The sequence below is a fragment of the Lissotriton vulgaris genome, chromosome 8, assembly GCF_964263255.1.
Source record: "Lissotriton vulgaris chromosome 8, aLisVul1.2, whole genome shotgun sequence".
In the NCBI taxonomy this organism is placed as follows: domain Eukaryota; kingdom Metazoa; phylum Chordata; class Amphibia; order Caudata; family Salamandridae; genus Lissotriton; species Lissotriton vulgaris.
In genome coordinates, this window is record NC_141696.1 from 47,851,047 (window position 1) to 47,874,886 (window position 23,840).

General features: G+C 49.5%; 1 protein-coding gene across 1 annotated transcript in view; it reads right to left on the reverse strand.

Moving 5' to 3' along the window:
* Window positions 1-23,840, reverse strand: part of LOC147693352 (transient receptor potential cation channel subfamily M member 2-like) — a 3,804,886-nt gene that overhangs the window by 1,927,650 nt on the left and 1,853,396 nt on the right. Inside the window, exon 19 of the mRNA XM_086935946.1 lies at window positions 17,745-17,877. Within this exon, the coding sequence (XP_086792072.1) occupies window positions 17,745-17,877 (133 nt within the window). The remainder of the gene's footprint in view (window positions 1-17,744; window positions 17,878-23,840) is intronic.

The window sequence follows — 23,840 nt, forward strand, 5'->3', positions numbered from 1 at the left end:
CGCGCATGGGCGGCGTCTATGTACTCCGACTACATCATTCCGGCGCTAACGACGTGGACGACGGACGCGGACGATGCCTGCCGGCACGCAGGGATATTGCTACGCAAAATCTTACGGATCCAGTCTGGCGCCTGGGGATATTCTAAGGTAAGGAATCTATCACTAACTTGTCTCTTTCAGATACAGCTATTAATTCCTCGCAAGATACCGAACACATTAAAGCTAGCCTCTCCATACTTAAATCTAGGTTATACGAGATCTTTGCTACGAATTTAGCAGAACAGGTTGCAGTATCTCGTGCACAAGTGTATGAAGTAGGGGAAAACTCAGGACGTATTTTGGCTAAAAAGATTAGACAAAAAGTAGTGTCCAATTCCATCAATAATATTCAGGTTGCGGCGGGCCAAATCCATCACCTCCCAGATGAGATTCTAGAGGTTTTCCGAGTATTTTACAGTAAATTGTATAAAGAGGAAGCGTTAAATTACTCACCTGACTGTATTCTGAATTTCTGTGGTCTTGGAAATATGTCTAAGTTGACTTCCGCACAAGTTGCAGCGCTAGACTCAGACATTACTTGGGCAGAAATAGATTTGGCTATTCTTTCTCCTGCGGCCGGAAAGGCTATGGGGCCAGATGGTATCCCCCTTGAGTTTTATAGGGTATAACGTCACTTGTTAAAACAGGATCTCCTTTTAACCTTTTTGGAAGCTCAAAAAGGGACAGCTCCAGTATCTTGGTGGGATTCGACTATCACGGCATTTCCAAAAAAAGATAAGTCCCCTCTGCACCCATCCTCTTACAGGCCTATTTCATTGATAAACGCCGATAGCAAAATATACTAAAAAATTATAGCTTCCCGTATTTCAGGCGTAATTACATCAATTGTCTCACATTGGCAACACAGGTTTATCCCCAACCGGGATACCACGGATCATGTTCGGCGAGTGATCGCCCTAATGGACTGGGCTCAAGAGACTAAGACGGCACTCGGTATTACCCTGTTGGATGCCGAGAAGGCATTTGACAGGGCAGCCTGGCCATATCTCTGGGATTTGCTGTCTTTGAAGGGTTTTGGCCCTCAGCTGATCTCAGCTGTGAAAGTCTTGTCTACCTCTCCAATGTCATCCATCAAAATTGCAGGGAAAAAATCTGTCCCTTTTCCTATTTTTCGGGGCACTCGACAAGGCTGCCCGTCTTCACCACTTTTGTTTGTGTTATACATCGATATTGTTTTAAATAAATTGAACCAAACTGAGGATATCCCACCAGTACAAGTCGCGCGTACTAATTATAGAGCCCTCGCTTACGTGAACGACATAGTAGTGATTACAACAGATATCCAGAGGGTTTTGCCAACTATTGAGGATTTGGCAATTCAATTCGGTGTCTTTTCAGGCTATAAATTGAACATTTCTAAAACGCAAGGTTTATTTGTTGGTCAGAATCAGCCTGTACAGATTAAAACAGTAGCAGTCGCGACATATCTTGGCATTCAAATTACATCCCCAGTGTCTGCTATTCCTGAGATAAATCTTAACACAGTTTTAAAAAAAGCAAACTCTTCGCTTGAGCGAATTGATCATTTGCATCTTTCCTTATATGGCCGGAATAATGTATTAAAAATGATTATACTCCCTAAATTCTTATATATGTTTCGCGCAATTCCGCTCGAATTTCCTCTTAGCTGTTTCAAAGAACTAGAAAGAATGTCAGCCCGATTCTTGTGGATGTATAAACGTCAGCGTAGGTCATTTAAGATGATTCTCTCTAAGGCTAGGGGAGGCTGGGGCGTCCCGCATTTTCTCTATTACTATCTTGCAGCTGTAATACATTTTATTAGCCCATTGATAATTGGTGTCACAGCACGGATTTCAGTCAGCCACTCACCATCAATATATGAATTTGCACTGGGAAAAGACTGCCGGGGTTGTCTGGTTAAAAATATCAAGCCTAGCTACTTTAAAAAAACTTGCTTCAAGACTTTGAAAGCAGCTTACAGGGTAAGGAGACTAATTAAGCGCCAATTAGGGAAACAGAGAATTCTTCTTTATACACCTTTCTCAGCACCACGCATCTTTCCTCCAGTTTTTCAAGATTACGTAATGACGAGATGGCGTAACTATGGAATTCATTGTGTGGGCGATCTCTGGCAGAATGATCGGTTGATTCCTTTCACGGATCTCCTAGACAAATATACGTTAATGAGGAATGATTATTTTAAGTACTCGCAGATCCATAGCTTTTTTAATACTTTATCGCTGCAGCAGCGTTCTGGTTTGCGGAGGATTCCGCTCATTGATAGTATGTTTACAAAAAAATCGATAGGACATTACTATATTTTATTCATTTCCTCATGCTCAGATGATATAGAGCTCTACCAAAGGAGATGGGCTGAAAAGCTGGGTACTGATGTTATTCATTTAGAGGAATCCATTGTATTAGCGAATAGTATTTTGATCACTGGCAGATCACGCTCACAACATTATATGGCAATATTCGATTTATATTATACGCCATTAAAAATCTCTAAATGGGTGGACGACTACAGGAACATTGTGTAGTAGATGTGGGGTGTTTGCACTGGTACATTACACATGTTTTTTCTTTGTCCCCGGCTATCTTTATTCCTCTCCGTAATTCAAACATTTCTGGCAGTATTACTTGACTCAGTTACTTTGACAGGGGAATTACTTTTAATTGGGGTTACAACTGATGTACCAGCAGAAGCGAAGAAAAGTTTATTATTTGTATGTATGGCATTGATACGGGCATGTATCACACAAGAGTGGATTAACCCAGTTCCCCCCTCTTTTGAAATCTGGAGGGCCCGTCTCTTAGCTACATATAATATAAAAGTGGCTATATATATAGAACTAAGGGCCGTAAAAAGAGAACTTTAGGTATGAAGATCTGGGCACGGGTTCGGCGGTGGATTCAAGGGGAACTGGATTAATCTATCGTGCTCCGTGGGCTGTACTAAGTATTCTGCTGGCATACTTTTTTTTTTTTTTGCTATTTCCCCCTTGTATTGGCTGCGGATAATGTACAATGTTACTATGTGTTCTCCTCTATTGGACGGAATTGACCCATGTCAACTATGCTGAATTGTCATTTATTTTGCTCTGTGTTTTTTCTTCTTTTTTTGCCAGCTTCTGGTTTTTCAATGTTGCTATAGGTGTTCTGTTCTTCTTGCATAAAATGGTGAAAAAAATCCAATGAAGAAGTTAAATAAAAAAAATGAAGGAGCTCGAGCTCAAAGCTAGGAGTGAGGAGGCCGGGCCCCTGGGAGGCAGGGGTACCCCGCTCCCGGTAGAAACCAAGGTCCACATCCCCAAGGACGTAGTCAAGGAGTATTATAGGAATGATGACATCCAACAGTGGCTTAAAGCCTTTGAGGTCGCGATGACCTCGCACCGGGTCCCAGAGAAGGATTGGGGGGCCGGGTTGTGGGGGCGGTTCCTAAGCGAAGGGAGGGATACCTTGCTAGAGCTACTATCCGCAGCCCTGAATTCCTACAGCCACATGAAGAAAGCCCTGGTAGCAAGGTACGGGCTCACCCCAGAGATGTACCACCAGCGGTTCTGGGATTGCAAGAAGCTCCTGGGTAGAATACGTCAACTTTTACAGTAGAGCCTTAGAAGGTTGGATCAAGGGCAGCAAGGTCACCACGTTTGACAAATTATTTGACTTGATCGCCTGGGAGCACCTTTCCTTAAATTGCTTCGTAGAAGCGCATCAGCACCTCCTTAACAGCAAGCTTACTAACCGTAGGAAGCTTGCTGTAGAGGCCGACCGCTGGGTGAACACCCAGGTCCCCAGGGGCCCTGTGGGTGATTACGCTAGGAAGGAGAAGGGCCCCCGACAACGAGGAGGGGGAGGCCCTGGTAGGCCGTGGGAGTTTCCGCCAGGCCCCCAACATGGCCCTAAGAAAACCAGCAGCCAGTCTCCCCATCTTCCTCCCTACGAAGCCCTAGGCCCCCCCCCCCCGGCAGACCGGGGCTAAGGAATTCCACCGCCTGTTACAAATGCCAACAACCCGGTCACTATGCCAGTGACCCCCAGTGTCCCTTGCTCAAAAAGCCCACCATCTCTGGTAACCCCTCCCGTCACCTGACGACGGTCGCCCTGGAGGAGGAGTTCGAAGCTACCAAGGAGTGGGAACCCGTAGCAATGTCCCTGGTTTCCCTCGGAGATGGAGGTTTAGTCCCCGGAACCCCACTACCACCCAACACTACGAAGTACGCGCATTGGGTGACCATCAACGGACACCGGGTAGAGGCCCTCCGCGACACTGGTGCCAGTGTCACGTCTGTTCGCTGTCACTTGGTATCCCAGGAACAGATTGTCCCTCACGTCCTCTGTCCCGTCATTGCGGCCGACAACTCTGAGAGCCTCTGCAAAATGGCCCAAAATTCCCTTTGAATGGGAAGGAGTATCTGGCACCCTGCAGGTAGCAGTCCGAACGTCAATGCCAGTCGATTGTTTACAGGGCAACGACCTGGAAACCACCCCGTGGGCCCAAGTAGAACGAACGACCCACCTGAGTATGATGTGTCTACCCGAGTGGGTGTGCGCCACCACTCGGGCCATGGCCGCACGGATGAGTGCTCCAGAAGGAGTGGGGCCAGAAGGAAGGGACCCGAGCCCCACCGTAGGGGGAGAAGAAGGGGTGGGCGGCCAACCTGACCCCTCCGGTCCAGACCCCCCCCCGGGAAACCGACCCAGAAGGAGATGCCCATGGCCCAACCGGTGAGCAGATCGCAGAGCTGGGAAACCTCCCCGGGTTGGACCAATGGCGACAGGAGGGTGGACCTTCCCGGGAAGAGTTCTGCCAGGAACAGACCACCTGCCCCACTCTCCTGGGCATACGGCAGCAGGCCACCGCCCAGGCGGCCAGAGACCAGTCCGGGTCTACAGCGAACCTAAGTCTGCTTGTAGGAAGGTACCTCCTGACTATGGTTGCCCCCAACATTTTGCCCTGTGTTTTAGCTGGTTTTTGACATAGTCGACCTGGGGCCCTGCCAATCAGGACCCCAGGCCTACTGCTCTCTCTTTAAAATGGATTCCATGTACCCTAGGTACATTTCCAATTGGTACTGGGCCACCCTATCAGACCCTGTAACTCAGGGCACGGGTGTACCCAGGGCTGCCAGGGGCTGCAGCATGTATTATGCCCCCCCTGGCTGGCCTCCTAAATTTGACACAACTGGCTGCATGACAGCTGGGGCAAAGTCGTGTAATCACCCTTTGCTGTAGGTGTAGTATACCTATACCTAACCCTAAAATGGACACACAGATTCCTATCAGTCACTCCTATGGCAGGCCTTGACAATCCTGAAGGCAGAGTGCTTGGAATCGTGTGAGATGGTGCTCTGGCATGAGCTGAGCCTGTCTGCAGCTTGCGGAACCAAGTCCTAATAGCTGTTCCATGATATCGCATACCATATACTCTTAAGTGCATTATAATCCTCGCGGTTAAATGCTAACTTTGGTATTGCTTTATCAAAACATGTCGAGTAAGGTGTCATACGAATTGCAATACTAACCCCTCGCCAATTCTGGCGACGGGGTTAGCATTCCACCCTTCTAGAGGGACACGACATGTATGTAACTGTGAACCCCGGTTAAAGTTAACTGAAGCCTCAGCTCCACAAAATGGATGCTGCCACCACAGACACGAGTCTGACCCCCTGCAGCTGGGAGTCCTTCCAGCGAGGGGAGCCTGGACAAAGGGTTTCCTGTCAGGGGCGGTGCTAACACCGTCCCAGACATGGTTTTGTGTATCCTGGGTAGGCAGGGCTTTTCAGGAAGGTGACTGCTGAGTGGCACCCCGGTGCTCACTACGCATAGGCCGGTCAGAACCAGTTCCAGGGGCACACCAGCCCCTGGCCTGGGGAAAGTCCGGCATGGCAGAGGGGTGTAACCACCCCCCTCCTAGTCCCACCCATAGGCAGGACCTAGTCACCGGGTTAGCCCCCTTTTTAGGTTTCGCTGGGGGGCGGAGCCGTTAGGCTCCTCCTCCAGAGAAATCTGTAGTTTCTAGTATGGGTGACTTGAACACGCCTCTCTGCTTCATTGGCTAGCTCCATAAATGGAGGCTAGCCATTGGAACAGAGAGGCGTCCGTCAAAGCCGGACCAGACACGGGGGCGTTCCCGAGATTCTTTGGCTTTTGCCGACGTCACGCGACGCCGGGAACGCCCCCGTGTCTGGTCCGGCCGGGCCGTGCTTGCTGCTGGCACAGATTCAGGGGTGAAACGAGGCCCGCAGTGTTTCCCTGCGCCCAGGATCCCCCCTGTTGATCTGCTGGTTAGAAACGGTCTAACCGCGACCTGGGGCCCCGAAAATCTATTGCCGCCAAATCACCGTCGCGGCCCGGGGCCAGAAACACCCTCCAAAGCGGCCGTTCGTGACCAGGAGCTGCAGCAGCAAAGATCGAAGCCGCCGCGCTCCTATTGGCCCAGCAAGACGAGCCCCTCCAGTAACGCCGCGCTGGGATTGGCCCAGCGCCGCCGCGTCATCGCCGAGGCCGCGCACTGATTGGCTGCCGGCTCAGCATCATCCAGGGGCAGGTCCCGGGAGCCGCGCTGTCATTGGCTGACTCCCGGGCGTGTGTGGAGGCTTGGCGTGAACGCCGCGACCGGATTGGTCCTCGGCGCCCTGCTTGGTAGGAAGCTGCGTGGGAGTGACGAAGCCGGGGAAGACCGACCCGACCTCGCCGAGGGAGTGCCGTGAGATCATAGGCCTCGTCTCCTTGCCTCCAGAGAATTGCATCCCAATCACGGTATTTCAGAGGGTGCATTGTAATAGCTCTTTGAGGGGCACCCAGAGACAGGAAAGACACGTGCGCTCTCCAGGTGAAAAAAGCTTGAAAAACCGCGGACTCCAGCAGTTTTTAATCCACTTTACAATGAAAAGTAACTTTAAACCTTCCGTTCCAAAATGCCAATGAAGCGACTAGTATTATATTTGAGGTTACTTTCTGTGTCACTCGGATGTTTGACACATAGTTTAATCAGCTTGACATCATCCTTTGTGACTTCTCGAATGCCGGTTTCCATATCTCTTCAACCATATCTTTAAATCTGTCCTCATGAAAATTAATTTCACGCAGTTTTTTTTTTTTGCTAAAGCACTGTTGTTGATGTCATTACTACCCTCGGCACATCTCCCAAAGATGGTGTCTGCTCCTGACTGATGAGCCAGTTGCATTCTCTTTCAAGCTTTTTCACAAAAGGGTATTCCCTTTTCGACCTCTGATGATTCCTATTGATTCCTTAGCAAAATTAACTTAGGTTCACAAAAGAAAATCTAATGCCAGCCATCCACCATCCACCCATCCATGCACCCAACCATCATGCATCCATCCACCCACCCACTCACCACACACACATCATCATCCACCCATACACCCATCCATGCATCCATTCAGACACCCATCCATCCACATCCATGCACCCATCCATGCACCCATCCATCCGCCATCCATACATCCACCCCCCACCCAGCACCCATCCATGCATCCATCCAGACACCCATCCATTCATTCACCCGCCCTCCATTCATCCATCCACCCACTCACCACAAAATAATAAAAACATACCCTCTGGTTCTTAAATGTTGGCAACTGTTTGTTTAATATTTACATCTGCAACACATCTTGTTGACACGACATCTTGTTGATGTTGTTGACACGATATGTTTGAAGAAAATGGAACGTGACAGTCTGCTTTGTATATGTCTGCTTTCTCGAACCCTGGTTGATAGCACCAAAGTCGGCAGAGCTATCTGTCAGACCACATCCTCTCACAGTCATCGATGCGGTAATTGTACGATATATAAAATAATAAAAACATGTTTCTTTAATATTAACATATTAACATGTAACCTGTTTCTTAAATGTGGTTTAAAGAAAAGGTACGCGACAGTCTGCTTTGTATATGTCTGCTTTGTATTTTAATTGTATCTTAATTGCTGGCACCTGTTTCTTAATTGACAGTGTGCAACGAAAAGGCCGTTTCTGTAGCCAGCATGCGATTAGCATCTTAACATCGGGCATCTTGCTTTGTATATCAATTGTCTATTCTATTAATTGCGGTCAATTGTATATTAATTGCGTTGTCAATTGTATATTAATTGTGTAGCCAGCATGCGATTAGCATCTTAACATCGGGCATCTTAACATCGCATGCGTGACAGTCTGCTTTGTAATGCGTTGTAATTTCATGCGATGTTAACGGCATCGCGCCGTTGTAGCATCCGTAGTAAAAGCCTGCGATCTCAACGATCCTGCGATGTAAAAGTCGCGGTGCGATAGCACCGCGATGTATTGACATCGATGTAAAGGGTGTTTCCCGCCACGGCGAGCGCTGGAAGTCGGAAAATACACAACTATGCGGTAATAAAGAACAAACAGACATGTATTATTAATCAAATTAATCAAGGGTGTCCATTTCAAGTCGGATGAAAGGGTAGGAGGTCAACGGCGAGCACTAAGAATCATGCAGCACACAAAGTGGTTAGACTCCTATTACGACCCTTCTGCCTGGACGGTGTTATTGGCTCCCTAGGAAATATACATTTCATTTATTTTTCATAGCCCTCGTCTAGAATCAGCCTCACCGTGGGTTGAGAAACTACAAAATCAATACAGGGTACTAAAGGCTAAGATGAGACATGTCCTTCGCCATTGAAACGGAGCAAGAGCGATGGCTGCAGGGTGGGACGTACCATCTAATTTATGAAAGGGGGGGTTAAAGTGGCAACCATAAAGCATGCTCTGTGCGACCAAGGTCCCATTTCTAAATCGTACACCAGAGGCCATACAAAAGCTACCGATGCAGGTTTACAAAGCAGTCAATGGCAGAGCCCCGCACTAGTAGCTCGCACCATTTTCCTATGCACCACAACCTGAAAATATAAAATCAGCTAGTCATTACGATAGTCGCAGCCAGGCCGCCTCTGTGCCATCTCTAGCTCCCGGCCGTCCTGCCTTCTACCTGCTCTGCCCTGAACGCACTAGCCATTGTGCTACCACAATGCCAAGAGCGTGCAGGCACTACCTGTATATCTCAATACATATAGATGTGTGGATAGACTGCTCCTTAGATGTGGGTTTAGGTTGTTCCTTTTCACCAAACACAAGCATGAACCAGCTGTATATCTCACTAGCTGTAGATGTGTGCTTAGATTTTCTCTTTTCTCTAATGATACCAAAACACAAGCACGCACCACCGGTATGTCTCACTAGATATACATGTGTGGATAAATTGTTCCTTTTCTCTAATGATACCCAAACACGAGCATGCATCACTGGTATATCTCACTGGATCTAGATCTATTATATCTCACAAAAATAACTCAAAGGGTTAATGTGCGTGCTACAGAGCTAACAGGTAGATTAATCAAGCCGAAATCGGCTCGCAAAGGGCTGGATTCTGAGAATATGGCCCTTTGCGAGCGCTATTTTTGCATTTAGGATTCATCATCCCAATTGCAAAAATCGCAATTCTAGAAATCGCTAAATTGCGATTAATTGCATTTAAGGAATCTCAATTTGAGATTCCTTAAATGCAATTCATGAACCATTTTAAAATTGCGAATTCGCAATCTGGGGCCACTATTTACCACGAAGTCTAACTACGTGGTAAATAGCAAAAACTTAGAAAAATGCACTAAAGTGCATTTTTCTAAGTTGTATGTTACACACACACATGTCCTTTGGACATGTGTGTGCGCAACACCAGTGTACATTACCATTTCAGGGGTGCTACAAGGTGTCCTTTGGACACCCTGGCACCCTTGAAATTGCTACCTTATTTGCGATTCGCTAATTGCGAATCGCAAATAAGGAATGACTCCCCATTCATTCCTATGGGCCTTTAGGCCCATAGGAATGAATGGGAAAGCCATTCCTTATTTGCGATTTGCAATTAGCGAATCGCAAATAAGGAAGCAGTAGAAATTGCATAAAATATTGCGATTTCTACATGCATCCCGTTTTGCGAGTCTTTAATAGCGAATCCTTAAAATTCGCTAATAAGGACTCGCAAAACGTTACTTTGATGAATCTGGGGGATAGTATATAGGCCACATTGTTTAGATTGAAACCTACTCCACAGCGCACGTAGTCTATTGCAAGACCTATTGTGGCTCACCACGAACCACCAGGGGCTAAGAGCCCACCCATTGCTCAACACTGATTGGCTTTCCTTGTCACTCATTTGCCTGCTTCATATTCATGTCCCAGCTTGTTAATCTGGTATGTGCGTCTGCCATGAAGCATGGTCTCTTTACATCTCTTTTGATTCGTTGCTTTTGTAGCTTCCATTGCTTGCTTCTCAATAACTTTTTTCTTTTATGCTAAGCACTCCGTGTGAGTACTTCTCTCCCCCGCACTCCGAGTAGCTACGTCGCACATTTGTTTCTCCCGGCTCCTTCCATGTTTTGCTTGCCCTGGTGCTTCTCCCCATTGCTTCTTCCACTCACGCTCAAGCTAATGGCAATGTAAATGGCAAAACCAACACATAAATACAAAGTTTGTCATTTACAATGCCAATAGCTCTAACTTTTCCAAAGGCGAAACCATTGCATTGTAAATGCTTGTTTAGTATAAAGATGGGAGCGGGCCCCCTGTTAAAATTAGATCATCTTTGGAATCAAGACACGACTTTCTGCGAAAGGACTTCAAGATTTCTTCATCAAGATTCTCCCTTGTGGCTAAGGAGTAGTCACCCTGCATCCGCAGGCACCATCCTAAAGAACACTGCGGTCTGCTGCAAGTCCTTCATCACGAATCCGACGACCCAGCTCGACGAGACCCGGCTTCCCTGGCACCTCTGACCTCTACTCACCTCTACAGCAAAGCTGAGAACCGTGAGTGCGACGAGACCTCGAGGGACTGACGATCGCCAAGACTGCACGACATCTTTACTGCAAGCCCACCGTGTCCTCCACGGGTGAGTGCTTTGGGGCCTAAGAAGCCCCGACCCTGCGCAGCTCCAGCACCCAAGGTCAGCCTCCCTGCATCTCCACGATCTGCGTGGGGCCCTTCTGCTGTTTGCTGTGCACCGCGTTGTTTGGCTACTAGCCGGCTGGCTTGTGGCCTTCTGAACGACGCCCGACGACATCACTGCTGCTGGTCTGGTTGCTCCAGACTGGCCCTTGCTTCCTTCTTGAAGAGAGGCACTCCGGACCCTCCTGGTCCACTCCAGACGCCATTTTAGGTCCACCGCGTGGGCTTGAATTTGCCAAGGCTTTGTTGCCCAATCCTGGGTCCAGCGACGCCGACAGCTTCTATCTTCGTGGGACAGCTCGATCCTCCTTCCTGGTCGCCGACAACGCCTCCTGGTCTGTGAGATCTCCGAGCCCAGCGTTACCCACACGCCTTGTCGAGGTGGCTACCATCCGGTGCCCTCCTGGTGCCCACTGACTACTGGCTAGTAGTCTCGAACTTGGTCCCCTCTGCTTTCAGGTGTCATCTTCCATCGATCCAGGCTTGGATCCACCGAACTTTCTTCACTGGTCGCCTGCCAGCAACTTCTTTCTTCCAGGCTCCTGGTCCGTCAACGAGGATTCCCGACGTCTTTTGAGTCCTATGCAGCTGCAGCCCCTGGGCTAGGTAACTTCGGCATTTCGGTGCCCCAGCATAGCCTCACTATCCAAGGGTCAGAATCTACTTTCTTTTTCTCCCTACCAGGTCGGGTTCGCCCGAGAACCCTAACTTTGCAATTTCTAGCTACCATAGACTTTGTCCCGCATCTCGCGTGAGAGTGCACACACTGCACCCGAGTCCCCTGGGTCTCCTAGAAGTAATCTAACGATTCTATAGTCAAGTCCTAGCGATTCCAAAGCCTATTAGTACTGTACTTACCTGCTAGTAATTTCGCATTCCACTTTTCAAGTATATGGTTTTCCGTGCCCCTCGGGCATTTGTATATACTGTGCTAACTTAAGTATTTTCGTAAGAGTTTTGGTTTGTGCTTAGTACCCTGTCCTCATAAAGAGTACAGGGCTGTTGTGATCTTTAATAAATAACTGTTTATTTTCATAACACTTGTGTGGTGTCCTTTCACTTGGTGTTCAAGGGGTATATGTGGTATAACAGCTGGCTTAACACGCCCTCTCGAGTCTTTAGCCTTAGACTGCTCGTATCCACGCTACTAGGATAGCTGGTCTATAAGGTTGACTTACAACCAATCATCAATAAGGGTTGCTGGACTGATACATAGTGTTCACCAGAATAGTGACCACTGCATATCAGGCCACCTTCTCACACTGCTGAGCTAGGGTCCGCCCGGGTACTGGTGGTACCCCTGTGCTTCAGGGATTTCCTACTGGGCCTAGCCCACGATGTACCTCTAGCCGGACACCTGGGACAGGATAAGACCTTCCACCGGCTAGTCACCCATTTTTATTGGCCCAGGATGCGCCAAAATGTAGCGACCCACTGCCAGTCCTGCCAGACCTGCCAGGCTAGTGGGAAGAGCGGGGGAAGGCGCAAGGCACCGCTCCAACCCTTTTCCGGTGGTCAGTATCCCCTTTGAGCGAGTGGGAATCGACATTGTGGGACCTCTCGACCCCCGTACCGCCTTGGGCCACAGATTCATCCTCGTCCTGGTGGACCATGCCACCAGGTACCCCAAGGCCATCCCCCTCCGAACCGTGACGGCCCCCGTAGTGGGGCGGGCCCTGATGGGGATATTCTCTCGGGCAGGGTTCCCCCCGGAGGTCGTGAGCGACCGGGGGACAAACTTCATCTCAAAATATATGAAGTCCCTGTGGCAGGAGTGTGGGGTGACGTACAAATTCACTACCCAGTACCACCCCCAAGGCAATGGTCTGGTTGAACGCTTCAACTGGACCCTCAAAGGAATGATCATGGGGCTGGAAGAGCCCCTGACACATAAGTGGGACATCCTCCTGCCCTGCCTCTTGTTCGAGTACCGGGAAGTCCCAAAGAAGTCCCTGGGGTTCAGCCCTTTTGAACTACTCTATGGTAACCCTGTCCGAGGACCACTGAGTCTAGTCAAGGAGGGCTGGGAAACGGCCCCACAGAATCCTCTCCAGGAGGTATTCCGGTACATCCTGGCCCTGAGGAATCAAGCTCGGAAGTTCCGGGAACTTGCGGAGTCCAACCTCGAGGCTAGCCAGGCAGAAATTAAACGCTGGTATGACCAGAACGCTACTTTGGTAGAGTTTCAGCATGGTCAGCAGGTGTGGGTGATGGCCTTGGTGAAGCCCTGCACTCTGCAGGACAAATGGACCGGCCCCTTAAAAGTCGTAGAGCGCAAGAGCCAGGTCACCTACCTGGGAGACGTCCAGTCCCCAAGGAATCCTTTGAGGGTCCTCAACGTGAACCGCCTCAAACCCCACTTTGAGCGGATCGAGGGGAGCATGCTCCTCGCCACCGATGACAGAGCGGAGGAAGAGACCGAACCCCTGCCCGACCTCCTGCGTGCTATGGAGCAGGATGGCTCCATGGAGGGAGTGAATCTCTCCCCCACCTGACCACTGAACAGCGTGAAGACTGTCGCCAGCTGTTGGGACAGTTCTCAGACTTGTACTCCCTGGTCCCCAGCATCACTGATTGGTGTGTCCACGATGTGGACACTGGAGACAGCACCCCTGTGCGGCGCAAGTCCTACTGTGTCCCCGACCGAGTCCGGGCCTGCATTAAGGAGGAGGTCTCCAAGATGCTGGCCTAGGAGTAGTGGAGTCCTCTGACAGTCTGTGGGCCAGCCCCGTGGTACTGGTCCCAAAAGCGGCCACCCCAGGGGCAAGGCCCGAACTAAGGTTCTGCGTGGACTACAGCGGACTCAATGCCGTCACCCGAACAGATGCTCACTCCATTCCCCGGGCTGACGAGCTCATTGACGTCTGGGGGCGGCACACTATCTCAGTACTTTCGACCTGACCTCGGGGTACTGGCAAATTGCCCTTACCGAAGGAGCCAAGGAAAGGTCCGCCTTCTCCACTCCCGATGGGCACTACCAATTCCGGGTGATTCCCTTCGGGAAAAAGATCGCCCCGGCTACTTTCCAGAGACTGGTCAACCGGGTGCTGGCGGGGCTGGAAGAGTTCATTGCCGCCTACCTGGATGATATTGCTGTGTTCAGCACCGACTGGGGGGAACACTTGCGAAACCGCTGGGAGGTGCTGCTGGCCCTCCGCCGGGCCTGCCTCACCATCAAAGCCAGTAAGTGCCAGATTGGCCAAGGGTCAGTGGTCTACCTCGGGCACCAAGTAGGGAGCGGCCAAGTGGCGCCCCTCCAACCCAAAATCTATGCCATCCTGGCTTGGGAACCCCCAACAACCCAAACCGGTGTGAGGGCCATTCTCGGCCTCACCGGCTACAACCGGAGATTCATCAAAGGGTATGGCAGCATAGTGGGACCCCTAACTGAATTAACCTCTAAAAGACAGCCTAAGAAGGTACACTGGACTCCCACCTGTCAGACGGCGTTTGACACCTTGAAGACCGCCGTGTGCACCGGCCTAGTACTTCAGGCCCCTGACTACTCTCAGGAGTTTGTCGTCCAGACCGACGCTTCCGAACATGGCATAGGGGCTGTGCTATCCCAGCTAGATGAGGAGGGCCAAGACCGACCTGTCGCCTTCCTCAGTAGGAAATTACTACCCAGAGAGCGAAGATGGAGCACCATTGAGTGGCAGGCCTTTGCAGTGGTTTGGGCCCTGAAGATACTGAAGCCCTACCTGTTCGGAACTCACTTCCGGGTCCAAACCGACCACCGGCCACTCAGGTGGCTCATGCAGATGAGGGGAGAAAATCCCAAGCTGTTGCGGTGGTCCAATTCCCTCGAGGGGATGGACTTCACCGTGGAACACCACCCAGGCACGGACCACACCAATGCGGACGGTCTATCCCGGTTCTTCCGCCTCAGTGAGGAGAACCCTCAAGGGAATGAGTAGTTCTCCCTGTCTTTCAGCTGGGGGGGACGTGTATTAGACCGGACCTCCTTAGCGTGGCACTGCGCACCCCTGAGCGAGGCTCACCACCCGTGTAACTCTATCCTATGTCCCCAAATAGTGGTAGCCAGCGCAGCCGCCACCCTTCTCCCCGAGAGCAGAAAGCCTAGGGCCCAGGACCACCGATAGGAAGTAGGCCAGCCAGCGCCCTGCCCCCCAGAGCCCAACCACAGTGAAACCAGAGCCCCCATCACCCCCTGGACAGCTGTGGGGAGCGAGCCTTTGACCAGCAGGATGGGGCGGAGGAGTTTTGATGACATCTCCCGCAAGGCCGGTACGATCCTTGCCGGGCTGCAGAGAACTCCTCCCACCTCCGGACTTCAAAGGGGGATTGCCAAATTGGGAGAGGAGCCGCTCAGCACCCCCGGACCCCAAGGAGCCATCTGGACGGGGCGAAACCTGGAGAAGAGAAACTAAAAGAGAAGATATAACTGCGGCCGGAGGCATGGGAAGGGCAGTTGAATCCGAGAAGAAAGGCCCTGCTGACTTGGTCACGGCCATCAGAGAAAACAACGTTGTGCCTACCAAAAAGAGACCTAGGAGCCCTGCGGACTGAGTCGCGGCTCTCTTGGATGCCCCTGTCCCCGTGAGGATAACCCCTGGCACCCCCGACTCGAGCCCTGCAGACGTAGTCGCGGCTCGAGCTTCGCACTGTGCTGACAGCCGGACGCATCCTTTCCATCGCTGTACGCATCGTCCCTGGGAGCGCTTGAGGGACGTCGCGCTCATGGATACCCAGCGTACTCACTGCCGAACGCCCCAATTCCATCGTTGTTCGCTTCGTCCCTGGGAGCGCTTGAGGGATCTCGCGCTCCAGGGTACGCACCGCAGCCTGACTGTGTGCTTCGGACCGAACGGCCCCATAGTACAAGGGAAGGACAGGGGGCGAGTGTCCTGCAGCTCGGCGGATTACCTTGAGCCTGCGGGGCGACTCGCACCCCAGGACCAGGAGTGCCCCCAGACGGAAGACGTGGCTCTGCGCACTACTGAGGCCTGCCAGGTGATAAACCTGCGTTGAACCAGCGGAACCCACCCTTCAGTTCGAGAACAGTGGAGACCTTGACAGTTGCCCCCGGGAGAGACCCACGCACGCACAGCTCGAGGATTGTGAGCCTTACGCCTGGGATCTCCCACCCCTGTGAATCTGCCATCATTTCCCCGTGGCTCGAGGATTGAGAGCCGGGAGAAAAAGACTGACCACAGAAGACTATAAGTACCTCAAGGGGGAACCGTATCCCACCCACGAACATCAACCCTCGAAGACAGAAAGCTAACACCTAACCCCAATGTAAAAGTAAAAGTTTACTGATCTGATGCAAAACTTTATATAAAGAACTTGTTACATATACCTCCCTTGGTGTGGTGTCCCTTTGTAGTGGGATGGTGTCGCTGTGTGCATGACCATAAATGTGTAATCCTCCTCTCACGGAGGCCTGACTCTAGTGCTTGGTAACGTTCCAGGAGGAGGGAGGTCCCAGGGTGGCCAGGAGTACTTACCCCTGTCCCCCCAGAGACCTTTCCCCCTCCAACAATGTGCTCTCAATGTTTCAAGCTTTATTACAAATGTAAAAAAAAATGTTAATATTTCGAATCTGTTCCTGGATTTTCGCAACAACAAAATACACTGAACATAATCTTCACAAAAGTTATTTACTAACGTTTAAGCTATTGCTATTATAAATTACAATTAATTTAATTTAAGTATTCATTATTTAAAAAAATAAAAGCCATTATTTGTAATATTAATACTTCTAAGTCACGTAAATACAAAACATGTTGCATTACAACTGCTATAGGTGTCACATTTGCAAAAGTTAAAAGTATTGGCATTGTAAATGACAAAGCTATTAATTTCATTACTTTCAAAACCAACACATAAATAAAAGATTTGTCATTTACAAGACCAATAGCTAAAACTTTCCTAATGCGAGACCTATTGCATTGCAAATGCTTGTTGTCCCGTGTACTCGGTTCCATATTTTACTGCCTGGCAGGCCAGGCTGCCCTTCTGGGAGGGGGGGGTAGCTTCTTAAAAGGAGACGTAAAAGGAGCGGACCTTGTGAGATTGCCAGTTGGAAGGGTGGAGGGTCGCTCTAAGCGCAGCTGGAGGAACGGTGCATGGGGGATGAGCCCATTGAGTCGCCGGCAAGCAGAGAGGGCAGTCAGTAGAAGAACAAGAAAAGCGGACATCAAAGGAAGGGTGGGAGGGAACAAGTATATTGGGTGTGAGTGATAACGAAAGTAAGAGGAGGAGCATGAAGTGAAGCCGAGCTCGCTGGCGAAAGCAGTCTGCTGCTTTCAAGTCCGAATGCCAGCTTCGCGCTTAAATGCCTCACATGCACTGGCCATAAACCGCATTCCAAAGGTCTTTGGCATAATTTTCCGGTGCCCCTTACTAAATATGTCGCCAACAAGCATTGCTAAAGCAATGCCTGAGGCTCGACCTGACAAGCATTGCTGAAGCAATGCCTGAGGCTCGACCTAAAAAGGTGATGTAGGAATATTTGTCTAGCCACTGGCAACCACTTGGGAGGCATTAAAGCCCAACATTTCTTTGCCCACTGTGCCACTTAAAAGTGTATCTTGTCTTTTTATGCATATACATAAAACTTAAATAAATAAGTAACTACATCTGCAACACTGTTCATTGTGCGAGTGCTGGTGCAATGCAGTGACAAATGTAGCCTTTTGATGACGCTGTGAATTGGAATAATGAGGAGTTGGGGTATTGAGTACAGGGGCAGGGGTTCTCACCATCTTTTGCACCATGATGATCTTGGGCCCGAGGACCCTGCTCTGAGTAAAACTGTCCACGAGACGGAGGCTGAATACAATGAAGTCCACAGAGAGGATGACTCTTCCTGCATAAAACGAGGCTTTGTAGCATCTGCAGACAGAAAGAGACGAGCAGGGTCAGTGTCATTGTAAAGAGGTCTGGGGCACACATGCTACTAGTATTAACTGCCTAATGGTATTGACCCAGCCGAACTGCCCTCCCCTCTTGTATGCTTGTGGGGGTTATGGGCTGGTGATAGGAGCACATGGATGTTAAACCAAGACTGGCGTTGTACCTGATACTATAAAGGACCATGGATCACAGCACCCTAGGATGGGCTCACTGGGTGGGAAGCAGCATCAGGACCATTAGATGGACTCAGAGACCGGTGTTCGTGTTGGTGACACACAATTGCCCCCTGCATGCCATGTAGGGAAATGCATGCTGTGTAGTATGTTTCTGGATTAGGTGTGTGTGTGTGTTTATGTGTGTGTGCACAGGTGCACGTGCATGCATGATTTATAGATGTGTCAACGATTCGGTGTGCTAACACATCAGTTTGATATGACCAGAGTCACACAACTGGGGATTCACACGTACATGCTCCCTCTTCCAACTCCCCTGCAGTGCATGAGCAACTAGTATGAATCCTGGACGGCCAGCCGACAATGTGCAATGGGTCACGGGCTATATGAATTCAAACAAGCACCATGCCCACGGCTGAAGCCTTGTTGTGTTTAAGTGTTAGTAGAACTATGTCTGGGCACCTAAAATAAGGATACCCATAAAAGACATTCAGTGACACAGCCTGGAAACCCGCCCATTAGTCGGTAATAAAATACAGTTATGCATGAGGTGCAGCTTGCCCATCACACCCCAGGACCCCGGTGTCACTGCACCTGCTACCCTAATGTAGTTTACGGGTATCAAAGCTCCCCATTCTACTAATCTTTCCTTTTCTTCTCCCATGTAATGCTCCCCTCTCTGTCTCCTTCATTAGTCTCTTGTCTGTCACTCATCCTCATCTCCTTCCTCCCTTCTCACCTTATTTATTGTTCCTTTCAACTCCTTTTTCTTTGCCCACTCCGCTCATCCTTGTCTCCTTTCGTTGTGTCACTCATTCTTATTTCCTTCTTCCATTCTGTCACCTTTCCTTGCCTTCCTCTCCTGTTCGTTCATGTCTTTTCTTTCTTGTTCCCTTCTCCGCCACTCCCTCTGTACCACCGCCCCAGAAGAGTAAACAAAGCCAAGCCCTGGAATGCACTCTGCCTAAATAAAACAAATCAGAACAGGAACTCTCTGAAATAACATCAGCTGGTGCAAGGAACGCTCGACCCCCGCCCACCTCTGGGCCCCGGTGCACTGCACCGGCTGCACCAAAGGTTGCTGCGCCCCTGACACACAGTGCAGATACATCTGCATCTCTTGGACTACACACAAGTGTCAGCTGTTTGCACCTCCGGTAAAAGAAAAGAGACATACGCCACCATGCCTTTTAAAAAACACTAAGTAACAGTTGTTAAAAAATGGATCCTGGTAAATGTCATTTCTCGTGCAATCTTCATCTGTGAAAGGCGGCAGGTCATTGTGGCACAGGCGGATTCCAGGGACACCTGTGACCACGCGTGCGTTGATGGCAGTATTGTATGGCATGGTAGAAGACCCACCCACCATGTGGGGCTGTTTCTACAACACCCACATCCCATCATTCCTACCAAAGCCAATGCATACATATCCAGCAGCCAGAAAACGCAAGTGACCACCAACGCTGAGGCTTCCTGCTGTGCTGAACTGCTATCTCATGCTGAACCAGCAATCTCATGCTGAGCTGCTATCTCATGCTGAGCTGCTATCTCATGCTGAGCTGCTATCTCATGCTGAGCTGCTATCTCATGCTGAACCGCTATCTCATGCTGAACCGCAATCTCATGCTGAACCGCAATCTCATGCTGAACCGCAAGCTCATGCTGAACCGCAAGCTCATGCTGAACCGTAAGCTCATGCTGAACCGCAAGCTCATGCTGAACCGCAAGCTCATGCTGAACCGCAAGCTCATGCTGAGCTGCTATCTCATGCTGAACTGCTATGTCATGCTGAACTGCAATCTTATGCTGAGCTGCTATCTCATGCTGAGCCGCTATCTCATGCTGAACCACTATTTCAACCTGAGCCTCTATCTCATGCTGAACCACTATTTCAACCTGAGCCGCTATCTCATGCTGAACCACTATTTCAACCTGAGCCGCTATCTCATGCTCAGCCGCTATTCCATGCTGCACCACTATCTCATGTTGAACTGCTATCTCATGCTGAGCTGCTATCTCATGCTGAACCGCTATCTCATGCTGAACGGCTATCTCATGCTGAACCGCTATCTCATGCTGAACCGCTATCTCATGCTGAACCACCATCTCATGGTGAGCTGCTATCTCATGCTAAGCTGCTATGTCATGCTTAACTGCTATCTCATGGTGAACTGCTATCTCATGCTAAGATACTATCTCATGGTGAACTGCCATCTCATGTTGAACCACTATCTCATGCTGAACCGCTATCTCATGCTGAACCGCTATCTCATGCTGAACCGCTATCTCATGCTGAACCGCTATCTCCTGCTGAACCACTATCTCATGGTGAGCTGCTATCTCATGCGGAGTAGCTACCTCATGCTGAACTGCTATTTCATGGTGAACCGATATCTCCTGCTGAACCGCTATGTCATGCTGAACCGCCATCTCATGTTGAACCACTATCTCATGATGAGCTGCCATCTCATGCTAAGCTGCTACTTCATGCTGAACTGCTATCTCATGCTAAGCTGCTACTTCATGCTGATCTGCTATCTCATGCTGATCTGCTATCTCATGCTGATCAAACACAGCGAAAAACCGAAGAACCCAGGCATGGGATAGAACTTCTGAGGAAACCCATTAGAGGTGTGTTTGTTGTTGCCATTAGGCAAACATATAAACATGTACACACAGTTTAAATATACAGACTTAACCAAGAAAATATGGTGTCACTTCAGGTGATTGCGACAAATTCCTGACAATGTGACAATGTTATTCCAGTATATTTGATGTGTTTCATATCTCTTGATAGGTGATATACCAAATTAGTTTAGTGATTGGTGTTGTAATAAATATGAATATTTTTCCAACAATTGTGGGGTTCTTTCCTCTGTGAACATCACTGCCTGTGGTAAATGCACCCTCCTGGATAAGCCTTAGCTGCTCTCCACAGCTACCTCTTGAGAGCTTTGGTTATCAGGGACCACTTACACTATCAGTAAGGGTTGCCTGGACTCAGTGCAGGGTGCATCAGCAATAGGTGTGCACCATATACTGAGCCAGCCTCCTACAGTATACACCCAAATATGCCTACAGAGTTTACTAAACTGCCTTGGTTAATATGCAGCAGACAATGAGCTGGAAGTTAATAGTACAAAATTCAAAAGTGATCTTGTTTAATCTTGTTTAATCGCCGTATCTTAAATAAGTGAAAAATTGCATCTTAGAGGAGACACATTTGAGGAAGTACCGGCCTATGTGTAACTAGGAGTCATAATTAATGCAAGAGCTATATTTGCACCTCAAAGCGAGGCAATTAAAGGAAAGGTGCAGGTACTCAATCATGCTTTCACAACACTGGCAAGATCCATTCGAGCTCATAACCTGAAGCCTCTGGTAGCAGTAATAAAGGCCAAACTGTAAACAACTCTTGCATATGGATTGGAAATAATGATAGGACCTGAGACCAGCCTCCTTGATAAAATCATGATAAGAACCTATAAACAAATTTCCAACTACTCCGATTAGCATTGCCTGTCCAAGTCAGGTTGGAGTTTTCATTGACGAAGCAGTCAATGGTCTGATCCTCAGCGTAGAACAACTTACTTACGGTAATGCATTATCTAGTAGAGACTCTATCTAGTTGCAGATTTCTTACCTTTGAATTTCCCAGGCATATGGCTGGATCCGGAAACTTTCGCCGAGCAATAACCCCTGCGCGCGACGTCGGGTAGCTCCATACGGCTCTGGGTGTCGTTGATGACGTCGGAAGCATCGATTATGAAGTTGCTGTGCCTACGTAGGCGCCACCCAGGCACGAGGTCGTCAGAACTTTTTGTTTTACCACGCCAGAAGCTCAGAGCCACGAAGTGACTGACGTAAACGTGTGCAAAACTAGGGCCCTGAAAGGGAAGAAACCCTAGGCCTACAACATCAGTCTGCAAAGCGGGGAGGCCTGGGTGGGACTGTAAGGAATCTGCAGCTAGATAGAGTCTCTACCAGATGATGCGTTACCCAAGGTAAGTAACTTGTTCATTTGACAGAGACTTCTAGCTGCAGATTCCTTACCTTTGAATCAGATACCCAAGCCATGCCATCCTGGCAGTGGGCTGCGATCTAATGGACTAGACTAAAAAGTCTTGCTGGACAGAGCGGGCAAATTGCCCGTCCTTGTACACTTGACCATCTAGGCAATAATGTTTTGCGAACATGTGCAATGACGCCCACGTCGCTGCCTGACAGATGTCTTGGACTGGGACACCCTGTGCCAAGGCTGTAGTCGCAGTCTTTCCCCTGGTGGAATGGGCCCTTAATCCCTCAGGGGGCAGCTTCTTCGCCAAGGCATAACACATTTTAATACAGAGAACAACCCAGCGAGAGATGGTTATTTTCTGCACTGCCTTTCCCTTCTTTGCTCCCATATACCCCACAAAGAGTTGGTCATTCACCCGGAACTCTCTTGTATGGTCAAGGTAGAACGACAACGCTCTATTTGGGTCCCGCCTGTGGAGACGCTCCTCTTCCTTAGAGAGATATGTTGGAGCAAAGAAGGTGGGTGAAGTGATGGACTGACCCAGATGGAATGGGGTTACAACCTTTGGTAAAAAAAGATGCCCTGGTGTGAAGCAGCACCTTGTCCTGAAAAAACATAAAATAAGGAGTAGAGCTGGATAACACCTGTAACACTCACCCTCCGGGCCGATGCAATCCCCACTAAGAAGGCTGTTTTGATGGTCAACAGCCGGAGGGGACAATTGTGAAAAGGCTCAAAAGGAGCGCACATCAAATAAGTGAGGACCAAATTAAGGTCCCATTGTGGCATAATCAAGGGCATGCGTGGAAACAAGTGAACCAGTTTTTTTAGAAATCTATTTACAATAGGAGATTTAAAGAGAAAAGATTGGTCTGGCAGCTGCAAAATAGCAGGCATCGCAGAATGGTAACCCTTGAGAGTTCCCAAAGCAGAGCCCTGCTGGGCAAGGGTTGGAATGAATAAAAGTACAGTAGAAAAAGGAGCAGAAAGAGGGTCAATGGACCTTTATGTACAGTATAATACAAATTTCTGTCAACAGAAGGATTAAACCGACTTAGTGGAGGGCCGCCTGGTCGCCAGAAAACATGACAGACCTCGGGAGAAAGGTCAAAAGACTTCAACTGCCGCCGCTCAATTTCATCGCATGGAGACGCAGAGTTGACAGGTTCGGGTGGAAAACCCACCTCCGCTGCTGCGACAGAAGATTCTCCCGAAGATGCAGCCTGATCGGAGGATCGACACTCATGCTCAGAAGCTCTGGATACCAGACTCTCCTTGCCCAGTCCAGCGCCACAAGGATGACTTTGGCCTGGTCACTCCTGATCCTCTTCAGAACCCTAGGCAGGAGTGATATGGGAGGAAAGGTGTACAACAGGAATGATCTCCAGTCGCGAGAAAACGCGTCACCGAGTGATAGCCGCCTTGGAAACTCCAGCGCACAGTACTGCTGACATTGCGCGTTCACTCCAGAGGCAAACAAATCTAACCAAGGTTCTCCCCACTGCTGAAAGAGACCTTGGCCACCTCCGATTTGAGATGCCGTTCGTGATCCGCTAGGCATTGATGGCTTTGATCGTCGGCCCTGGCGTTCAGAGAACCTGTCAGGTGTTGAACTACCAGGATTATGCCCTGATGTTCCAGCCACGCCCAGAGACGCAGGGCCTCTCGACAAAGGGTCTATGACCCCACCCCACCTTGCTTGTTGCAGTACCACATGGCGGTGGTGTTGTTCGTGAACAACTGCACCAATC